This window comes from Lethenteron reissneri, chromosome 24 (assembly GCF_015708825.2).
Source record: "Lethenteron reissneri isolate LAM-NWPU_2019-01 chromosome 24, ASM1570882v1, whole genome shotgun sequence".
Taxonomy (NCBI): Eukaryota; Metazoa; Chordata; class Hyperoartia; order Petromyzontiformes; family Petromyzontidae; genus Lethenteron; species Lethenteron reissneri.
In genome coordinates this window covers 13,322,057-13,342,777 of record NC_083802.1, presented here as the reverse complement: position 1 = coordinate 13,342,777, position 20,721 = coordinate 13,322,057, and the positions used below count along the sequence as shown (strand labels likewise).

The 20,721-nt window shown below is 42.5% G+C and overlaps 2 protein-coding genes across 6 annotated transcripts in view; both read right to left on the bottom strand.

Annotated features, from left to right (window-relative positions):
* Positions 1-1,319: 1,319 nt before the first annotated feature.
* C24H15orf61 (chromosome 24 C15orf61 homolog) lies at positions 1,320-11,918 on the bottom strand. Of its 5 annotated transcripts, none has more exons than XM_061558340.1 (5): positions 11,860-11,901; positions 11,231-11,288; positions 9,868-10,002; positions 8,227-8,410; positions 1,320-6,329 (listed from the first exon to the last, which is right to left on the bottom strand). In XM_061558340.1, exons 3-5 carry the CDS (start codon positions 9,982-9,984, stop codon positions 6,202-6,204), a joined length of 429 nt encoding a protein of 142 aa, XP_061414324.1. In that variant the 5' UTR covers positions 9,985-10,002; positions 11,231-11,288; positions 11,860-11,901; the 3' UTR covers positions 1,320-6,201. The 5 variants fall into 5 exon arrangements, with proteins under 5 accessions (XP_061414324.1, XP_061414326.1, XP_061414327.1 ...); XM_061558342.1 differs by having other exon boundaries at positions 11,801-11,862; XM_061558343.1 differs by lacking the exon at positions 11,860-11,901 and adding an exon at positions 11,710-11,752.
* A 3,637-nt stretch (positions 11,919-15,555) lies between these two features.
* IQCH (IQ motif containing H) overlaps positions 15,556-20,721 on the bottom strand; it is a 69,200-nt gene continuing 64,034 nt past the window's right edge. The window contains 3 exon segments of the mRNA XM_061558336.1: positions 15,556-17,202; positions 18,160-18,268; positions 18,418-18,479. Of these exon segments, the coding sequence (XP_061414320.1) occupies positions 17,050-17,202; positions 18,160-18,268; positions 18,418-18,479 (324 nt within the window). The 3' untranslated portion in view covers positions 15,556-17,049.

Sequence of the window (20,721 nt, the reverse complement as noted above, 5' to 3'; positions counted from 1 at the left end):
CATATTTTGGTACTGGCAAAGGAGGTCCCATGATGTAGATGCTCAACCCGAGCTCTCATTACTCTGATAGTGTATTGTCTTTGGGCTGTACGCCTTTTGGCGTCCTCTGGTCTAACACCGTTTGAGACGAGGCTCAAAAGAAAGCTGTTTCTGGTGTGGACCAATCAGTTTCAAGGACAGTGCATATATTTTGAGAGTATGTTTTTTGTTTGCATTCTGACCACAAGCATTGTGGTTAATCCAGACATGATTCCTTGTAAAAGATTTGAGTTTGGTGATTTAACATCTTAACACCTGTTTTGTTGCCAGAAAAAAGGGGAAAACCCTATTATCAATGACATAATTTTTATTATATTTTACCTTGGTCAGAGTCAGGCCAGAATGTATATTTCCACTCACAGATGCAGACGTTTATCTAGTAGACTACCTTTATGTAACATGTGACAATCATATTGGGATTGATGATGTCCTTTATCAATAAAGAATGTCTTCTTGGTTCTTTCGGTAAAGTCACGTAGAAGGGAAGTAATAAAATAATAAAAATAAAACATAATAAAATAAAAGAATTTAATAATTATATTATATTATTATATTATATTATTATATTATTTTATTATGTTTTATTTTTATTATTGTATTACTTCCCTTCTACGTGACTTTACCGAAAGAACCAAGAAGATGAATCCCTGCAGTCACGAAATCTTTAAATCAAAATAGAGAATGTGTTACGTAATTCGTTGCTTTTCGATGTGTCTTGGGGTTGTAGCGCGTATTGTTCGGTATGACGTGCAACGTTTCAGCCCGCGACGCTATACAACGGAGGAAGTGTAACTGCTCAATTCAATTTCTAAAGAAGTTCCCAGCACATTTCGCGAAACGTCAGACACCATGCCAAACAACACGCTTACTGCCGCAAAAAAAACGCATCAGAGATCTATACGGCACAAGCGTGAAAACCCGACGCAGTGGTATAATTAATTGCTCTATCAATATTTAACTAGTATAACCTTTAACCCACGTGAGAGCGGTATTGAAACTGATGTCCTTTCGCCCAGTTGAGAGTCAAATTGAGATTCATTCCCTCTTGCTTATATTAAGATTCATTATCTCTATTGATGTCCATTTTTTATCGAGTAATAGGAATTGTAAAATAATAATTGTCACCCTTTGTCAGTCCCACATTGGCCACACCGACTCGAGTGATGAGCTATGGTTAAAACATCCCCCATGGCCTTCTACTCATCCAGCATGGAGATTGACAAACAGCTGTAAATTAGAATTATTATTATGTGTTATTGAGAGAGAAAATGTGGCATTACTACAATAAAAACAATATACAAGAACAAAGGCACGGATGTTTAAATTATAAGTCCAGGGAAAAACAAAACCATAGCCATGCATAAAAGAGTGCAATTGCAGATACAGCAGCAACAAATTACTGACAGTTAAAGCCTTCAACAAACGTGGAAAGAAATGTGGACAACAAAAGCCATGACAAACTTTTTTTTTGTTGATAAATCATGCAAAAGCACGGAATAGGTAACACTTTTCAACCTACATGTGTCCTTGGAAATATTTAATTTCCAGTATGGTTAGCTGTCTGGGCCCATTGTGTTTGCATGATTACATCTTTACGTTTTTGGAAACCTTCTGATCAAATTGGCCGGCCTTCAATTGGGTTACACCTCCCCTCCCTCCTTCGTTGCTTTCGGGCCTTCGTTGTCACTGCCTGCATATGCTTAATATGACAGGGATTCCCAATAGGGGAAAAGCATCACTCCTCCTCCCCACGTCTCCACCACTCCGCCATCCAATCACGATGCGCACAGGGACGGGTGGTGATAATCAACGCCGTTTCTTTACTCAAGTTAATCAGCGTGCTTAATTAATAACCGAGACCACACAAATGCGTAATGAATTGATGGGGGGAAAAAGATAATTACAGCGGAGAGCTCCCTCTTCCGATGTCACGTGATTTTTGTGGGACGCTGGGGAATTGCCGTGCAAGGCTTTGCGATCTACTGGGGGTAAAATTACAAATAAAAGAAATATAGTAACCTGAAGTAGTTGGAGCGTATAGAATTGTATATGGGGTGTTTTTGTATTTGTTATAAACTACGACGTTTCATGGTGTCATAATTTTTTTTTGAATGAACACGTGGTATGATTTTTTTCTGAAATCTAGTCTTGCCAAACGTTGCGATAACAGGAGTGTATTTATAACTTTACAAATTTTTTTATAAAAAAATAACTCTAATAAAACTGAGAAGACAATTTCTCAGTATTGCGAAATATACGACTCTTTTATACATGGTAATCTCCAAATTCAGGATCAGTTATACGACACTTGGCACATCATAGTGGCCAGCTAATGAAAGAGATATTGTACTCTTTCATGCCCGCTTTTACAGCAACATTGCCCATAAGAAAATGCTGAATGGATAGTGGGAATTTAACTATACTCTTAGGGTTTTTTCGGTAAAATAATAATAATAATAAATCACGTTTCGGATGCTAAATTTAGCTGTGACAGTCCCACCTGAAGACGGAGACTTGTGTTGCCTCCGAAACGTCGTGATTTATTATTATATTTTATCATTGTTTACCTACGTGACTTTACCGAAAAAAAACCTAAGAGTATTAATCCCTGCAGTCACGATAGCATCAAATCTAGAAGGGAATTTAACTGTCAAATCAAAGGAAACTGGCTCGGTAGCGAGATCAATCCACCGTTAGAAAACAAGTCACGGAAAAGAGTTTAGAATCTGTGAAATCCCTTCAGGGCCCCGCATCTCGTTATGGTACCGCATTAAATACCACTGCAGTAAGAATTAAGCACAGTGCACTTAAAAACGTCACTATTATTAAAAAGTTAAATAAGGACCTTTTCCAGGCGCTACAAGGACAAATGTGCTTCGGCACGTTTGTTCGGAAGCGAACGTCTAATCTGTAAACATTATATACTCATTTATAATAAGTGGTCATTAGTAATAGCATAATGAGTCCATTATGAGAAGTAATTTAACATGAGCATGATAAAATGCCTGGCAATTATCAGTAATTGTAAATGTTTAGATGATGTAAATTAGTTTGCAATCCATGTTCTGCCATTTCTTAATACCAGTAGACCATTTGTGGGCAGTGCTTTACCCCAAACTACAAGTTTGAAATTACCAACAATTAATAATTAAAAATTTTGTTTTTTAGTCGCATTAGGTCTTAAAGCTAGACTATCTCAATAGACATCATGTGTGATACCATTCCTGTAGGCAGAGGTGCCTAAGGCGCCCGAGATGGTTTGTTGACCTATTTACATTTACAGCCATTTGTCAACCCACCGCTGGGTGATGGCCTCCCGATGCCATGTGGGTTATTTGACCATATTCCACCACGCTAGTCAGAACAGGGGTTGGCGAAGGCAGAGAGCGGAGAGCAGTACAATGAACTTTGCTTCACTGCCCTCTGCTGTCCACCACGCAGCACCACAGCAGCCTATTGCAACTTGAGGTTGCCCACCCAAGCCCGATTCAGACTCAACCCTGCTCAGCTTCCGAGTTGGGCACATTCTGGGGGATTTGGTCGTAACTCATTAGTGGATATTTTTGTCATCCCCTACTAATACGTGTTTGGGTGTTTTGCTATGAAATTCAATGCCTTACAAAGAAAAATTTGTCAATTAGAGAATTGATCAAACATCCCATGTTGGACCTCGCTGAAAAAGTATTGAAACTCAGTCAGACTTTCCTACATAAATATTATGGTACTATTAATAATAATAAAGATTACATCGGTAATGTCAGGTGTTTACTTTAATCATATTCAAAACATAAATGTTATGTTCAAGTCTTGATAATGTCCCAGTATCAATGTTTGCCACTCACGTCGTGATTCCGTATTTGCCATTGGACACCGTATAAAACTAAATACTGTGGTAAACGTATTTTACAGTACCGTATTTAAATGATAAATTGATTAAAAGCACCAAACCCTAGAAAAATTGTCTTAAAATATGAATCAAATAACAATTAACAGCGTACAATTAAAGCTAAGAGGACGCAACGTGTTCACGTACGGCGCTTTAATTACGACCGCTTATGTAAATTAAATCAAGCATATTTTCAGCAAGCAACACATAAACGAGACAAATTGCGCATAGCAATGAGGCTCCCGCTCGCTCTGCGGACATTTTCTTGAGGCTCATTTATTTATTTACTAGGAAACATGGAACGAAAAAAAAATGCGCTTGTAATTATGGTTCCATCAGCACTGTACCCCGGAGGTCCGTTTGCACCCATTATGCTTTCTTGTAAATTTCAAACAAGAAGACGCTGGGTTGTTTTCACGAGCCACTTTTGTGACATGTCATTTTTATATTACACTTTCCATCAACCAAATTTCCCTCCCCACTACACCCCTAACAACTCGATTACCTTATGAGTTTTACAGTGTGGATGTAATAACTTTCCACGGGCATGAAATTCAATATAGGGTGCAATATAACGAAGGGACAGAATCAGCGGTGAAACTGCACTTTAGCCTGGACTGTTAGCGGTTTCGAGTTTTGAATGTAATATTTAACATACAAAAAAATAAATGCCATATTCGCAATCAATTAATAATGCACATCTTTTCAACCCTCATCCACACTGCCCTGCACATTTTTTTAAACATTTTAAATTTAGAGCCTGAAACCTTCAATTTGACATTTAGTCATATCATGAAACAATTACTAGTGTTGATAAATAGAACTAGCAAAATATGCTGTCAGCGGCCTGAACAGGGGGTCAATCTTGGGGAACAATTGGAAGTCCAATTCACAATACAATAAGAAAAAACAACACCCTATAAAAAAATATAGGGAATTAAACAATAAAATATAAAAACTAAAATAAAAAATAATACTTATCCACATACATCACATCCACCTGTCAATCCAGCTCCAAACTTGGAGCACTTTTCAACTCGAGTTCCGAATTGCCGCCACATAGTCAGCTGTGTCGGTCTTGTTGTATTTGGCAATTCCTTTGCTTGCTGACTCGCAAAAATAATTGGTATCTGATTTTGGCTTCATTTAAAAATCACTTTTAAGCACATGTCACTTGTTTTGTAGGTACAAGCAAGTATTAAATAAATTCAACCAATAAAACCAGAAACTGCTGTTAGCCAGCCTCATTGGCAATGATCTGTCTCTCCCCACAGCCAAACGATCGCCGCATAAATCAAACGATTGCCACCTAAATCAGCCAATGCCGGGTTGTCTCATTAGTGGCCTTCGGCGATCACTTTTCACCACCATCACCTCCATCGCGCGTCCCGGTTGGGACTGATGAAGCCTTCCCAGAGCCGGGAAGAGGGGCGGCCAAACGATGTCGCGGAAAGGGATCGATGCCCGGCACCGGGTTCACGAGTAATCACTTTCACTAAATTACAGCGCAACGGCGGTGGGGGCTGGCGTGAAATCGACGACGCAATTAACACCCGCGCTGCGAAGAAATTAACACGATCGATGGCGGGTAGGTCGTTAGCGCCGCTCGCGATGGCCAGGGGTGGCTCCCCCAGCGATCATCTCCTCCTCCAGACGCGTGCTCCAGCCCAATTGACCTCTCGGCAGCTGTCACCACTCCCCATTGTTTGTTTCATCAACAAGAGCTTTAATCAAAGGGGACAACGATTGATTAGCAAAGGTGGGCAGTGTGAGCAATTATGTTGTTACCGCCTTGGGTTTTTTTTCTTCTCCACAATGATCTGCAACCAGGGTAAGTTTTTTTACGCGATGCCGCAGAGGAGCTTTCTGTATTGTGGAAAAGGGATTGCAATTCACAATGAATCCAAAATTCATTGAAGAGGTTATTATTTCTCCCCTAATTGTTCCATTAAACTTTGCCGTTAAATCTTACGAAGACTACACCAAGGGATAATTCGGGTTAAAAGAAACACGCGCGTGCGTTGTTTGTTTTACAAAGTGACGACAGTCGGCAGCAAGACTACATACGCTGCACGAATCGAGTCAAAAGTGCAAACAGCTTGCATTGGCACAGACCACAGCTCCGCCCTCATGAAAACTGATCTCTGTTCAATCCTCTTTCATGTTCAAAGGCCTAAGAGTCATTCCCAGTCATCTGTGCTCAGGTGCATTAATGATTGCCTTGCATAGACAGGGTGGCTTCTCCACTTTGCAGTTACCCCTCATGCCACCTCAATTCAGTTCACGGCCCCCTCCTGCTCCTTGTAGAGAAAGTAGATGGTGACAGGGCCCTGTTCCGTGGTCACAACCTCTGTGACCTTTGGCAAAAACAAAGCGCCCATGCCGTACGCCAGCGTCGGAATCCCTAGGGGGGGGAAAACAAACGAAATTAAATCATTAGGACACTGACTTTAAATTATTCTAATAGAGTTGCATGGATTGCGGAGGCAAATTTATGAAAGGACATGCTACAATGTATTTTCCACTTTGAAAATAGCCATTTTATGAAATGTTAGCACATTAAATGCAAATTGTGTAATGATTCACTCCCACTGACTTGTCAGGATTCTGGATCACAATTCGATTCAAGAGTCGATCGTTCTTACCATGTCATACATATTGTTTCACATTTACATCTGTCTCGTTTATGTTTTCGTTCACTTCCTTAGCTTAAAGGTAACATGAGAATAGAATTTGCATGTAATTTTTTATGAACAATAATCGAGCCTCACACTCACGATTTGACACATGCACCCTGAACCACCCTGAACATAACAATCAATGTTAAATGATGACTTAATGCATCATTACAATCCAATTAAATATTAAATACACAGTATATGGCAGGTACTAGGTGAATTATTGCATCGTGACGGCTTGAGCATGCCTCCATCCAACAGTGGACTGATCGTGGCTGATGATGTGACAGTTTGTTAATAATTAAGGTGGGGTAAAGCACAATTGCCTGCTAAACTAAATTAAGGGCAAAGTGTTTTTTTTTTTAACGTGGTACACGATACTCGCGACAATCTCCGAGACCGCACAATTGAAGTCCTGCGCAGTTTGCAGTATCGGGTTTTCCGTCGGCTATTAAGGACGGTCAAGAATTACTGCAGTTTCTTGCATTGTCACCTACTTTAACTATTTAACAACATCGATTCCGCAGCTGTAAATCAGGTCGAGTGGCCGACGCCCATTGATCGGAAGAGCTACCGAACACAGGGCACTAGACCTTAACAATTAACCTTTCAACTGTGTCCTACTGGATCACGGCAGTAAGTTTACCTCCTATCGCCGGTCATGATCATCATTCTTTCAAAAGCCACATTGGCCTCATGAGGCCACATCCACCACCTGCTACCACAAATCCACGCCGCGCTACTCCGTTTGTACGTCACCCGAGGGAATTCACATTTACCGAGTGTAATGCCACGATATCGACATCTTCTATTCTACCCTGGGATAGACGGATATTTCTGCAGGGCCTTGTGAGGATCACGACATTCAAAAACACGGTGGGGTTTTCTCATGAAAAAAAAAAGTTGAAGTGGTTTCCCACCCAATTGCACATGTGGTAGAAATGTCACGTTCCTTTGATAGTGGTTAGTCTTTCCATAGGACAACCACTTTTGCGACTTCCGAACACAGCGGTACTTTTTTTGTCTGCTTGCAACCATTTACTCGATTGCTGCGCACCTGACTTCACTAGATGCTTGTTTTCCATGACGAGCCAAAAAACTCACCTTAATTAAACAAAACAAAAAAACACAAAAGGACTGTATTGGCAGTAGAGCGTCATCAGAAATCAAATAAACTCACCACATTCATCATTAACACGGCCTTATAACAGGATAATATATAACAGGCTCACGTGTTCGGCCCTTGATCAAAACCTCCAAGGATCTAAAAAGTCGGCCGATTGCATCATTAGTTCTCTTACAGGGCAGTGTTACTGACGAATGTGACTTGTTCACTACTTTATTTCTACTCAAATACATTTTTTGGTGGATCTTAATTTGGGTAAATGTTCAGTTCACAACCACGACCCTCATCCTCCAATTTGTTTCATTGAAGATAAGCATGGTGTTTGGATATTAATTCTGACCCACAAAACCAATAAAAAAAAAACATATTATGCATTCTGAGATCGCTGTTCAACTCAGAATGTGTGGTATCAACATCATGGTCGATGACGATAATGACCGTGCATTGTTTTAAAATATTTATTTTTAGAGTAATCATATAAATTGTCATCATCGAACCTAGGTTGATGAGTTTGAGAGCTGTGAAGATGCGGTTTTCAAGCGTCAAGTCCTCCCAGGGTCTCCGCGAGCAGTGGTACTTGATGAAGGGGAAGCACCCGGTCCTCAGCACATGATAGTTTGCTCCATCCACTCCCCAGTTGAAATGAGACAGCGAAAACTGATCGTTCTGCACATCGCTGTACTGAAATGACAAAGAGGCCACGAGTGACCATCTCTCATTGCACAGCGTGACAACGAAGAATCACGCTGACCTGACATGCAGGCTCCGCTCCTCCAAGAAACATCAAGCCACAATTCCACAGTCCAACTTCAAAGTAGAAGAGCTCACCCATCTTAATCAATGTCCACAAAGTGAAATGCCTTTTCATAGTCTACAAAGGCTATTCATAATGGTACGTGAGCTTAATTTGTCTTTTTCATAGCCTGATTGATACGTTTGTATGCGGTCATTGGTCGAGAAAAATCTAAACTTAAAAAAAATTGGTTTGCTCACTTGCTTGGTTAGCTTCTGAATTGTATTTTATTCTGTTCCCAATGATCTGCATGAAGATTTTATATATAATTGATGAGGCGACAAATGATAACAAAAATTCATTTACAAGGGTAGACTAGCTTCATTGAGATGTGCCCGAATCAACTGAATAAACATTCAAATAAGCATCAAGCAAGTAGATACATTCTTGCCAAAGTTAATGTCAGCAACATTACACGTTCTGCTCAGAAATTTGATCTGACAGATAAAGGAATAAACGTATAATATAAAATAATAACCATCTCATCTGATGTCATATTTCATTATGACAACAAAAAAATGGAAATTATTTTTAAAAATTGATTGAAGACCCAAGGAAAAGAATGCTACAAAGTTGCACTGAACATCAGTAAAACAAAAGTCATGTAAACCAATTTTCCTAAACAATAATATATTGGAGGGGCACAAGTGGAAAACAAACCAGAATACATATATTTAGGTCAATTACTGAAGGCAGATCAGAATCAAATACAAACAATACAATGTATGTACTTACGTATGTTGAACATATTTCTCACTGTACGTAGTCAACAGTACTAATCAGAAGTGCGTGGAGCTAATTTGAGGTTGTGATAACCACAACAGATGAGAGCGGGTTGGAGTGCTTTTGTAAAACTGTATTTAATCATGAAAAGGAACAAACCAATGTGCTGAATGATTAAAGTTTAAATGTGTTTAAATATATGCACATGATCTGCTATAACATATTGATCAGAAAAACGGACACTGGCAAAGAAAATGGAACAGAGGCTAAGAAGTGTACATAGAAGCACGATGAGGTCCTTGCTTGGAATTACACAGACACGATAAGAAACATGGATTTGGGAACGTACGCAAGTTAAGATATCATATTCACTGTTAAGGAAGTAACTGGGATTGAGCAGGACACGTTGCTAGGACAATGGCCGGTGATTGAGAATAACTGGCAGTCGAAGGACACGTCCAAACACGTGAAGATGGAGCTTTGAATCAGCTTATGTGCATGAATTAGAGAGATTGTTGCGTCACAAGACTGGGCATGGAGAGAGGCCTTCATCCACCAGTTGAGAGAATATCACTTATGATGATGATCTAGCATAACCGCTGGAAGGTCTGAGCTAACACACCTTGACAAAATAGGAGGTCCAATGTGGGAGGTTTCGCTGCAGGAGATGAGCTGTGAGCACTTGGGAAGCCCGGGGTCTACGCTTGCTTGTTGACCAGCTCCTGGGCAGCAACTTCATCCTAACTCACAGATAGCCCTGCGAATGACAGAGGGTCATATACATTGGATCAATGCATGTCAACTGTACCAGAAGGCCACACGTAACTATCTCAGATTTTCTTTAAAAAATTATGTGTACCACTGAAATAATGTATGTAATTTACATTCAATTATCAGCTGACTGCGCTGAAGACCTGTTTTCTGTCAGTTATCGGGGTTATTTGACCATATTTCGCCACGATGGTCAGTGCAGGTTTGGTTACTTGGGCGAGGACCAGAATCAATCTTGATATTACTCAGCACAGATGTAAACCATGGCTGACATTCAAATCAGATTAGGTTTACAGTGCAGCACACATAGCAGTTCACCACTGCTCCATGAATGCCCTTTATTTACCCAGGAAATGCCTGGGTCTCAATACTTTCCTCAGCAGGATCCTGCATTGGAATGCTCGGCCAATTCTCTTCACCAGCATTTGGCTTCATCTAGCATGAAGTAGAACCCGAAAAACACAACCAATACAAGGGGTTCACGCTCACATATCTGCACAGATTGATCCAATAACTCATTGTTATACTGCTGGTTCTTGGCTATTTTGGCAGCTCATGCAAACACCTATAATTCCCAGTTTCCCCTCCACAGTTTTTCTCATCTCTCAACCCCATTTGCTTTCTGAGATCCGATAAGGTCAGATACATTGAGGGTACTGACATTTGATCATAGGCGACTGATGGGCATCTGCACAGTGTGAGCTGGATTCATTTGAGAAACAATCTAAAATCCACATCAAAATTCTCATACATTCTGGGGGTCAGGTTAAAACGTGTTGGTGTGGTTAAAGCGGTTCATTCATGAATGTGCATGACAATGAAATATAATTTGTGTGTACAGCCTGTGGTCAACCCTCTGCTAGATGGTCTCCCCACGCCGTATCAGTCACGGGGGGTTTGTTTGACCATACTTCACCACGCTGGTCAGTGCGACTAAGTGAATGCGGAGGGCTTCATGACGGGTTCAAATATCACTCGCCACAGATATTATCCGTAGCCGGGAAAAGAACGCGGGTATGTAAAGCCGGGACACAGTAAAATACAACATCGAGGGTGACCGCTTGAGCGGCTGCTAATTTCTGGTGGCCGACCCCTGACCTAATGGTGGAAATTCCACATTCCTATGACGGTTACCAAGTCAGACCGCTGTTGAATTGCCACAAAGCGCAACGAATGTTATCGGCGCCCCCCAGGGGGTGAGAGGCCGGGCCCACCTTCACAAACCGCAACTTTTTTTTGACTTAGGGGCCGTCCATAAATGACGTCACGCACCTAGGGGGAGGGGGGGGTCAGACATTTGTGACGATGTGTGACGAGGGGGGGGGGGTGAGAAATGTGACGTCACATCAAAATGCGCAACTTTAAATATAGACAGCACGTTCTACTTAATTAAATAGACTTTTTAATGTTTTATCCTACAACATCAGAGTGCAGCGCCACATTAAATACGCACTACAATAACAATAGTTTAAAGCGATTTGAAGCATGTTTATTTTCAAAATGGAAACAGTATGGTTTTGGGGGGGGGGGGGCAAAGCTTTGTGACGTCATATTTGAGGGGGGGGGGGTGTGACGAGGGGGGGTAAAAAATCGTCCAAAATCACGTGACGTCATTTATGGACGGTCCCTTAAACAATGTCAACAAATACGACTCGTTCAGCGCTCCCCATCGCGCAAGCACAGCGAGCCGCACCGCAGCGAGCAGCAGCATTGACCCCGGCGACCTATTTAAATGCCGCTCGCCGAACGACAACGGCAGAATAACGACAAAGGTTCACAAGCACCACTTTAGTGTCCACGAAGATCTTTAACGTCGCTTGCGGGAAGATAAAACTGCACAAACCTCGCCGTGAGGTCACTGTACGTACGCAACACGCCGCGGAACCGAAGAAACGTAATGGGCGTGACCTAAAAAAGGGCGGGATCTCAGCTTCGGCAGCCCATTGGTTGATCGGGTTTGTCATTAGCATAAAAGGGCGTGGTTTACAAAGAGCCTCGCGCTAAGTCGGTGCCTGATTGGCTGACGGCTCTGGCTATTTATAGATTAGAAGCTTTGGTGACTGCAGGGATTCATCTTCTTGGTTCTTTCGGTAAAGTCACGTAGAAGGGAAGTAATAAAATAATAAAAATAAAACATTATAAAATTTCGATTTAAAGCTTTCGTGACTGCAGGGATTCATCTTCTTGGTTCTTTCGGTAAAGTCACGTAGAAGGGAAGTAATAAAATAATAAAAATAAAACATAATAAAATTTAGATTTAAAGCTTTGGTGACTGCAGGGATTCATCTTCTTGGTTCTTTCGGTAAAGTCACGTAGAAGGGAAGTAATAAAATAATAAAAATAAAACATAATAAAATTTAGATTTAAAGCTTTGGTGACTGCAGGGATTCATCTTCTTGGTTCTTTCGGTAAAGTCACGTAGAAGGGAAGTAATAAAATAATAAAAATAAAACATTATAAAATAATGCTAACGACGTTTCGGCCACAACGCAAGTAGCCGTCCTCAGGTCGCCTCGACAGACCTGGTTTTCACCTGAGGACGGCTACTTGCGTTGTGGCCGAAACGTCGTGAGAATTATTTTATTATGTTTTATTTTTATTATTTTATTACTTTCCTTCTACGTGACTTTACCGAAAGAACCAAGAAGACTCTTTGATTCTTTCGGTAAAGTCACTCGGTGAAAAAAAAATTTAAATAAAAAAGTGAAAACAACTAAATTCAATCACAACGTTTCGGGTGCAACACAAGCTATGCCAAAGAGGCGCTAAAAGTTCAGTTTCTCTTTAAAGTGGTTAAGTAATGTGTGGACTTGGCAGCGTTACAATATATGTAGAAGTAAACAATTAATGTGGTGATACTGCGCCGGCACTGGTGGCCCAAGCACACGTCACAAACACATTCGTCAAAGACAACTTCCTTATACGTAACAATATAATCAAATCAAACTTTATTTATACAGCACAATTGGTGCAAATAATTATATACAAAGTGCTTTACGGGACGAAATGAAGGGACTGACCCAATGTAAACAACAATAAGAATAATACATAAAAAATGAAAATGAACAACTATAATAGAATGCATAATAAACACGTGATAAAAGCATCCTAATTAAAAGGCAATCTAAAAAAATAGACATTGATAAAAAAAAATACTTTTAAGACAGTGGTATTGATGTGTTCATGGTGTTTTTGTACAGATACAGTACTGCTTAAGTCTGAATTGCTATATCAGTGGCTTCATTTCAATCTATAAAAGTGAAGGCACGTCCAGTGAATATCCTCAGAAAGTGCATCCAATGAGTGCAATATGACCAAAACAGATGCAGCATCATACGGATGTTAAAAGTGATGTACCTACATATAAAAATGTGTTTTACTTCCCAATGTATTGTACTTACACAACTTAAGGTGAACCCGGATTAAAGTTGAGCCGGTTGGAGTTCCAATAAAACAAAACTGAACATCATGAAAAGCAACATCCCAATATGACCAAAAGAAGAACGTTTAAAGTCAGTGTAACAGTTTATCATTTGCCATGTGGTATGTATCAGAGGGTGGGAGCAGGGAGTGCCTTGGCTCCCGCTGATGACCAAAGCTCAGAGTTGGGGCCCCCTTGACACATCAAATATTTGGGGCCCCACCTGACCTTGATAATGAAATTTCGATTTAAAGCTTTCGTGACTGCAGGGATTCATCTTCTTGGTTCTTTCGGTAAAGTCACGTAGAATGGAAATAATAAAATAATAAAAATAAAACATAATAAAATTCTCACGACATTTCGGCCACAACGCAAGCAGCCGTCTTCAGGTGAAGAACAGGTCTGTCGGAAAGACAGCGTCTTAATGCATCTGTTTTGGTAATGTTGCAAACGCCGTCTTTCCGACAGACCTGTTCTTCACCTGATGACGGTTGCTTGCGTTGTGGCCGAAACGTCGTGAGAATTTTAGTATTTTTATTATTTCCCTTCTACGTGACTTCACCGAAAGAACCAAGAAGACTTGACAATGCAGCTATGCCACTGGGAGAAGTGCATGCTTGGAGTAACACCGAGACAGGAAGAGGTACACGTGGATTAGAGAACATAACCACAAGTCAGGGACATGACATTGAACACAAGTGGGCTTTGGACACGGCAGCACACCGATAGAAGGGTGGATGGATGATGGCCTGTGGTTCAGACTGGAGAAGGAAACATGTCGGAGGGAGCGCACGTCGAAGAGATGGAGCGACAAAATCAGCTCGTGAGCAGGTGTTAGACAGATCGTTGCAAGATCGTGGGAGATGACAACGACTTGGCGATGAATCATGGCTGGTGATGGTTAGTGGGCATACCTGAGGTTCATAGGTACAAACTAAGGAATTAACACCGCAAACCCGAGGAAGAGTGGCAGGGTGAGAGTTCAATACAAACAACACAGAAGCATAATTTAATCAACAGCTCTTTGTCGATCCACTGCTGGATGAAGGCCTCCAAACACCGTGTCAGTCATGGGCTATTGTTTGACCATACTTTACCACGCTAGTCAATGCATGTTGGCGAAGGGAGGGCCTAAGGTCGGTTTAAATATCACGAGGCGTGGGGAGCTCGGTGACATCAAGTAACACACAGCTATTGGTAATCTAATGATGAGGGTTATGAGGAGGGTTGAGCAGTACATTTGACGGCGTTATCGAAGGGGAGCTATTGCATCATTTTCCATGGGGATCTGTGGCCAATGGAGCACGGAGCACAATTTGAAGGCTGAGCATCTCTCCAATGAGCACTTCAGCCAAACGTCCACTTAGACGGTACGGCCCCTCTATCTGTACACACTGACACGTCCCCGCGGAATATTCACTCTCAAATACTGTGTATTACTGTATCTACAAAATCTATAGATTGCACCATTGGGTGTGTTTCATATTTCGGTTTTGGAGGCTTTTACACACAGGGGAGAGCTTACACATCACGACATAGGGCCTGATTGACACCTTGACATAAACACGGGGCTTTGTAGCGTTGGGGAGGATGGAGTGTGGCTGAGACCCCACACACACACCCACACGCGTGCCTGTTGAAGGTTCTGCCACCTTCTAAATTCTCTAAGTTAAACTAGAAAATAATGATGCAATCTTTAAATCTGGGGTTGAGAACTAGAGCAGAATGCATGACAAACAAAAGCAGATCGTTGGTCATTCTGTTTTAGCATTTAACATTTAGTTAAAGGTTAATATTGACCCGTGTTGTGCCCCTCCCATGAGGTTTTGTATGGCTCCCACGTTGACGAAGGGTACGCTTACAGGGTTGCTGAAACATATCGCATCACCTTGGAGATTTTCCAGTTGCTGGTGATGGAGACATGAGATTGTCTTTTGCCGAAAATTGGACGAGAAAGGAACATTCACCGAGACGCGCATCGGGCCCTGCTAAGGCCTGTGTGTTTTCAAAGCAGGTGACGCACATTTTTTTGTTTCAGCAAATTACACTTATAAGAAGATTTGCGCGGACACTGTGTGATCACCGAGTTGGTTTTATTTAGCTTTGACACCCATTGCAGAGACATGTCAGCGACTGATGCTTTATGACATTGCTATACGACATATGACAAGAAACACATTATCCATCTCCATCTTTTGATTAAACACTATGTAACACGATTTTTGTTCCTGGGTAGTAAGTGTTATTTTTTTAATTGCTTATGTCTAAAAAGTATAGAAAATGGCTATTATTCCCCACATACGTTGCTTTTGTGACCAGGACTTTATGTGAAGGAATGACACAAATGCACACGTTTTCTCATTAAAAATAGGTACATTTTAAAATATCACTGTCCTGGTCACAAAAGCAAAGTTTGTGGGGAATAATAGACATTTTCTATACTTTTGAGGCATAAGCAATTAGGAAATAACACTACTCAGTAACAAAAAAAATGTTGTTACACAGTGTTATTAATGGCGTGGATGATTAACTTTGCTTTTGTGTTCTGGTCACAAAAGCAAAGTTTGTTGGGAATAATAGCTATTTTCTGTACTTTTGAGGCATACGCAATTAGAAAATAACACTTACTACCCAGGAACACATTTTGTTGTTGTTACACATTCTATCGCCACTTACAGCAGACAATACCACAATCCGGCAACGTTCACTCGCATACTACAAACCAACAAACTTACGAGTTTTTGGGAACATATACTTGTTTTATCAACGTGAAAATACGACGTATCACAACAATACTATAATTCAGCCCTCTGTCAATCCACTGCTGGATCAAGGCTTCCTCACATGGGGTTGTTTGATAATCAATTCTTCCCAAGCTGATCAGTGCAGGTTGATGAAGGGGGCGGTCAAGACTGCTTCAGTAATAGCTTGCCACTGATGTTAGTCAAGGAGTCAAACTCTGGGTTTACGGATTTACATTGCATTGTGTTAATCATTGTGCCACTGCTCCCCCATTGCGCTATTATACACTACAAACACATGCGTTGGTGGCTACAGTGCTTACACGTGAGTATTATTGTGTAACAGTGCAGCTGCTTATGAAATGTAAAGCTTCCTGTACTACATTGAAAACAACTCACAAATAATGATGAATGATCCTACAGTGAAATTACCATGTAGAAAAGCCTGACGACTACTAAAAAGTAATAAAGTATAGCGGCTACTCTATAAACGACGTGACATGTTGTTTAGCAGATTTTTAAAACCATAATTCCTATTTCTAAATGTAATTAAAAATACTTGAAAAAGAAACATTCACCATTTGTAAAAATCAGACACATACACATTTGGCACATACTGTAGATAAATGGCCAAATCGTCAATGCACAATCATGGAGCTAAACAAACCCCTCTGGCACTTGGGATTAAATAGCGAGTGGCGGCGCAGTACAAGTATTTCACTATAATCCCTTTCCACATACGTCGCTGCCCATTGCCCCATCTTTCATTAGGCCTTTGCTCATAGGAGGTCAGCGCTTAGCCAGCTGAGGGCATGCTTTTCTTGACAAAGCATTTCCCTCTCTGTCCGCCTTCGCATCCTCAACCGATGGCTCACAGGGCCTCTGTGACAGCAGCGGTGGCATTGGCGGTGGTGGTGGCCTTCGTGTGGTCAGCAAGCTGGCCACCACTTTCCCGCTCCTTTTCCTCTCTGTCCCAGTTCTGCACCGTGATGCCCAGAATTGACTCAATTTCCTGCACAGCTTCCTGCAGCCAGAGCACAGATAGAGCTTTCCTGAACAGTCCATTTAGGCATGATGCCACAAAATACACTTATTAAACTTTCAACTGGTAAGTGCACGCACTTATAGAAAGTGACTCGCATTTGTTATGCGGGAACATAATTTGAGCACTACACACACATTATATGCCATATGAGGGCATACCCAGAGACGACTTACATTCATTATATCATGGAATATATCAAGTACGAAAATAAAACATTTCAATTTCTATCGCATCTAAATGCCACAACATCTCAAAATGCTTCACTAAAGTGAGGGACTACATTCGGAAAGATGGCAGTGGCAGGGGTTGGGTAGGTAGGGTTGGGAAACATGGGAGAGAGGAAAGGGAGTAACATAAGCCAGAAGCAACTGGAGCCCAGCTGCTGGAATGGCCCGGGCAGCACCAACTAGTCCCAGAGCAGTCCCAGGATGGTGGGATTAAGGCGGGAGAGGGGAGGGTTGTGGGGAGATGAGGCCGGGGACAGAGATAGGAGGCGACGGTTTGGAGGATGGAAAATATAGGGAAGATATCTGGGTGAGGAGGTGGTGTGGGAGTAAAGCAAATTGCAAGGGGCAGAACAAAAAAGGAGGTGGAGTGAAAAACATCAAACACAGCCATGTGGAGGCAGACGGGATGAACAGGGAAAATTCGGGTTGGGTAGCCGAAACTTTACCAGTGCGCATCCACGTCAATCCAAAGAGAGGTTGGAAGCAGGAGACAGGCAACAGGTAGAAGGCAACTATCCTGCCTAGCAAGTCAATTACTTTAAAACTGTCTCAAAAGGAAAAAAAAGTTCTCAAAAGAAATGTCATCAAATGCATTCCATTTCATATTATGCTACTGCACTTGCACAAATTGCTTCGTGTTTTTTTCTACAGAAGTAGGGAAACAGCGGAGAGCTTGAGATATATTTTCTCATCGCATTGCGAGACCGACCTTAAAATTCGTCTCCCCTTGCATATCGGCGGAGGAGATCTGCTGGTGGATGAGTGCGAGGTTTTGAGCAAAAGTCATCAGCGCAACCTGGAGATCGTCCATGATCACCCTGCGAAAGGGACGCGCACAAGAGCGCGGCTGATGATGCAAAGTGCGCGCGCCATTTGGATGGAAATGAATGCAATTGCTCCACGCAGACCGACGCACAAAATGTATCAAACAAAAGATTACGGATGGGCTGGTTGAGGGCGCACTCACATCATCCCGAGCCGCTCACGTCGCTGCCCGTGGATGAGGGTGAAGACGGTTCCCTGCCGCTCCTGATGTCACGTGCGAGCACGCCAGCATGCAAGCGCACACACACACACGGCATCAAAAAGGAATGTTATTATTCATTGACTTATTTGACTTATTTTTCAAATTGATGTATTTGTATTTGAGTAATGGAAATGGAATGAGGCTGGGTGGCTTAAGGGGAAAATGCACAAAATAAGGGCGCCAGAGGCTGGGTCAAACATCGGAGGACAAACCTTTACAAAATAAATATTTTAATTGCGGAAAAATCTGCAGTTGAGATGTAGAAATTCAAGAGTGAGTTTGCGGGCAGCAATCCCTCCTGAGAAGCAGGCAAAGAAGCATTGACACGTGGAAGGCATTCCTAGCAACGCCGCAGCATTCTCAATCATAGAAAATATGCCCCCCACATACCAAATGCCATTTGAGAATTACAATCATACACTCTTAAAAAATAACACAGCAAATAGAGAGAAACTGGATAAATTCCATGGTGGTTATTATTGTTAATGTGGCGAGATCCAAACCATCAGGCGTACTGTATCACTGATGGCCAATACGATGTGAAGCAATACAGATGAAGTATTGGAATTGACGGCAGGAACTTCTTGACGGGTAACACACTTTTATTAAATCCTTACGTTCACAATACAACGTGTGGTCTCCTTTCTTCCGACTACACACTCCACTTAACTCGTGTAGACTCTATGGTTCTGACTACACCCAATACACTTGACTCGTGTAGACCCTATGCCTCTGGCTACACACAATACACTTGACTCGTGTAGACCCTATGCCTCTGGCTACACACAATACACTTGACTCGTGTAGACCCTATGCCTCTGGCTACACACAATACATTCGGCTCGTGTAGACTCTATGCCTCTGGCTACACACACTACACTCGCCTCTGGGTTACACAGAGTCCCGGTCCCGTTAGGACAGCGGGACTAGGTACCGCAGGGCCCTAGGTCTTCATCCCCGTCTTCATTCTTCGCTGGTTACATACTGCCCTTACGCCTGTGTGCATCCCCTTTTATAGCCCCTGCTCACGAGAGACGGAGCTGATCCGGACGTCGACGTGAGCATCGTTCCCTAGTGAACCAATCACGACGCACTCTCTCTACGATCCGTTTTCCCAGCGCGTGTTAACACTCCTACCAATCACACCGCGCTGCCACCCAATCACTCCCTCTCAGCGCGTCACGGGCCCACAGCCAATCATTACGCGCTGGCATACGATCCCTAATCCCAGCGCGTATCACCTCTACACAGACAACACATCCTACTACGGTTTTTTTTAGAGGAAACAAGAAGATGCTCGATGTAGTCGGCACTTTGCTTCGTTCATCATTTCGTTTTTTTTAATGCTTTGCTTTATGTAACCCCCTTCCCCCTTTTTTAAATGAAAGATTTCACAATAGATGTCATGCTCTGCTTTCCTTACCTCTTCCCTCTCTCCCTATTACGTCTTCCGTAGGTAAACGATGTGTTGTTTTTATTAATAGGCTCATTTATTTGTTTTGTTTCAACTGGTGGGCCACCCACCCCCACTCCCCCATTACTCCGGACATTCGAGAGTTGGCTCTGTAGTATTCCCTTATTATTCACGAACCTGCTATCCGCGAAACACTTCTGGAACTCTATACGACTGCATCGAGAGAGAGAGGGGGAGAAAGAAAGTGATGAGAGATAAAGTGTTAAGATACTTTAATATTTGTATCGTCACTACCATGTGGACACACACACACACACTCGCGTGACGTCACTACGCGGGGGAGCGTCACTAACACGCGGATCCACACACACACATGACGTCATCACGTCTGGATGCGGGAATGACGTCACGGCCGGTTCGGGAGATCTGGCGGTCGTGCGTCAGGGCCGCAGGGGTTGTGTGAGGCCGTGGCACTCTGAGTGAACCCGGCTGGACACGTGACCGGATCAAGGTGGGGGCACTGGGGGCACCTTGGAGGCCACGTGGACAGGAGAGTTCTCGAAGGTGGGCGTGGCCGGGGTGTGGCCCGGACACGCCGAGGCGCATATAAGCGGCCTCCGCCCCGGGTTCGAGGCTGCTCGTGTCAAGGAAGAAGACGCCTCGTGAAGAAGAGTCAAGCCTCAAGTCAGCGTGGAGAGGCCAGCAGCAGAGGTCGCAACCGGGTACACGATACCCGTACCCTACCCGATACCCGGCTACCTGTACCCGGTCGGGTATGGGTACGGGTACCCGTTTGCGACCCTGGTGCGGCCGGGTACGGGTAAGGAATC

What these genes read in the sequence shown, in the direction of transcription:
- C24H15orf61 (XM_061558344.1), bottom strand. Translation starts at nt 9,984, where the DNA reads ATGAAGTTGCTGCCCAGGAGCTGGTCAACAAGCAAGCGTAGACCCCGG. An exon ending in GGACCTCCTATTTTGTCAAG is followed by an intron (nt 8,411 to 9,867) that starts GTGTGTTAGCTC and finishes TTGTCATTTCAG; the next exon opens with TACAGCGATGTGCAGAACGA. An exon ending in TCTCAAACTCATCAACCTAG is followed by an intron (nt 6,330 to 8,226) that starts GTTCGATGATGA and finishes TCCCCCCCCTAG; the next exon opens with GGATTCCGACGCTGGCGTAC.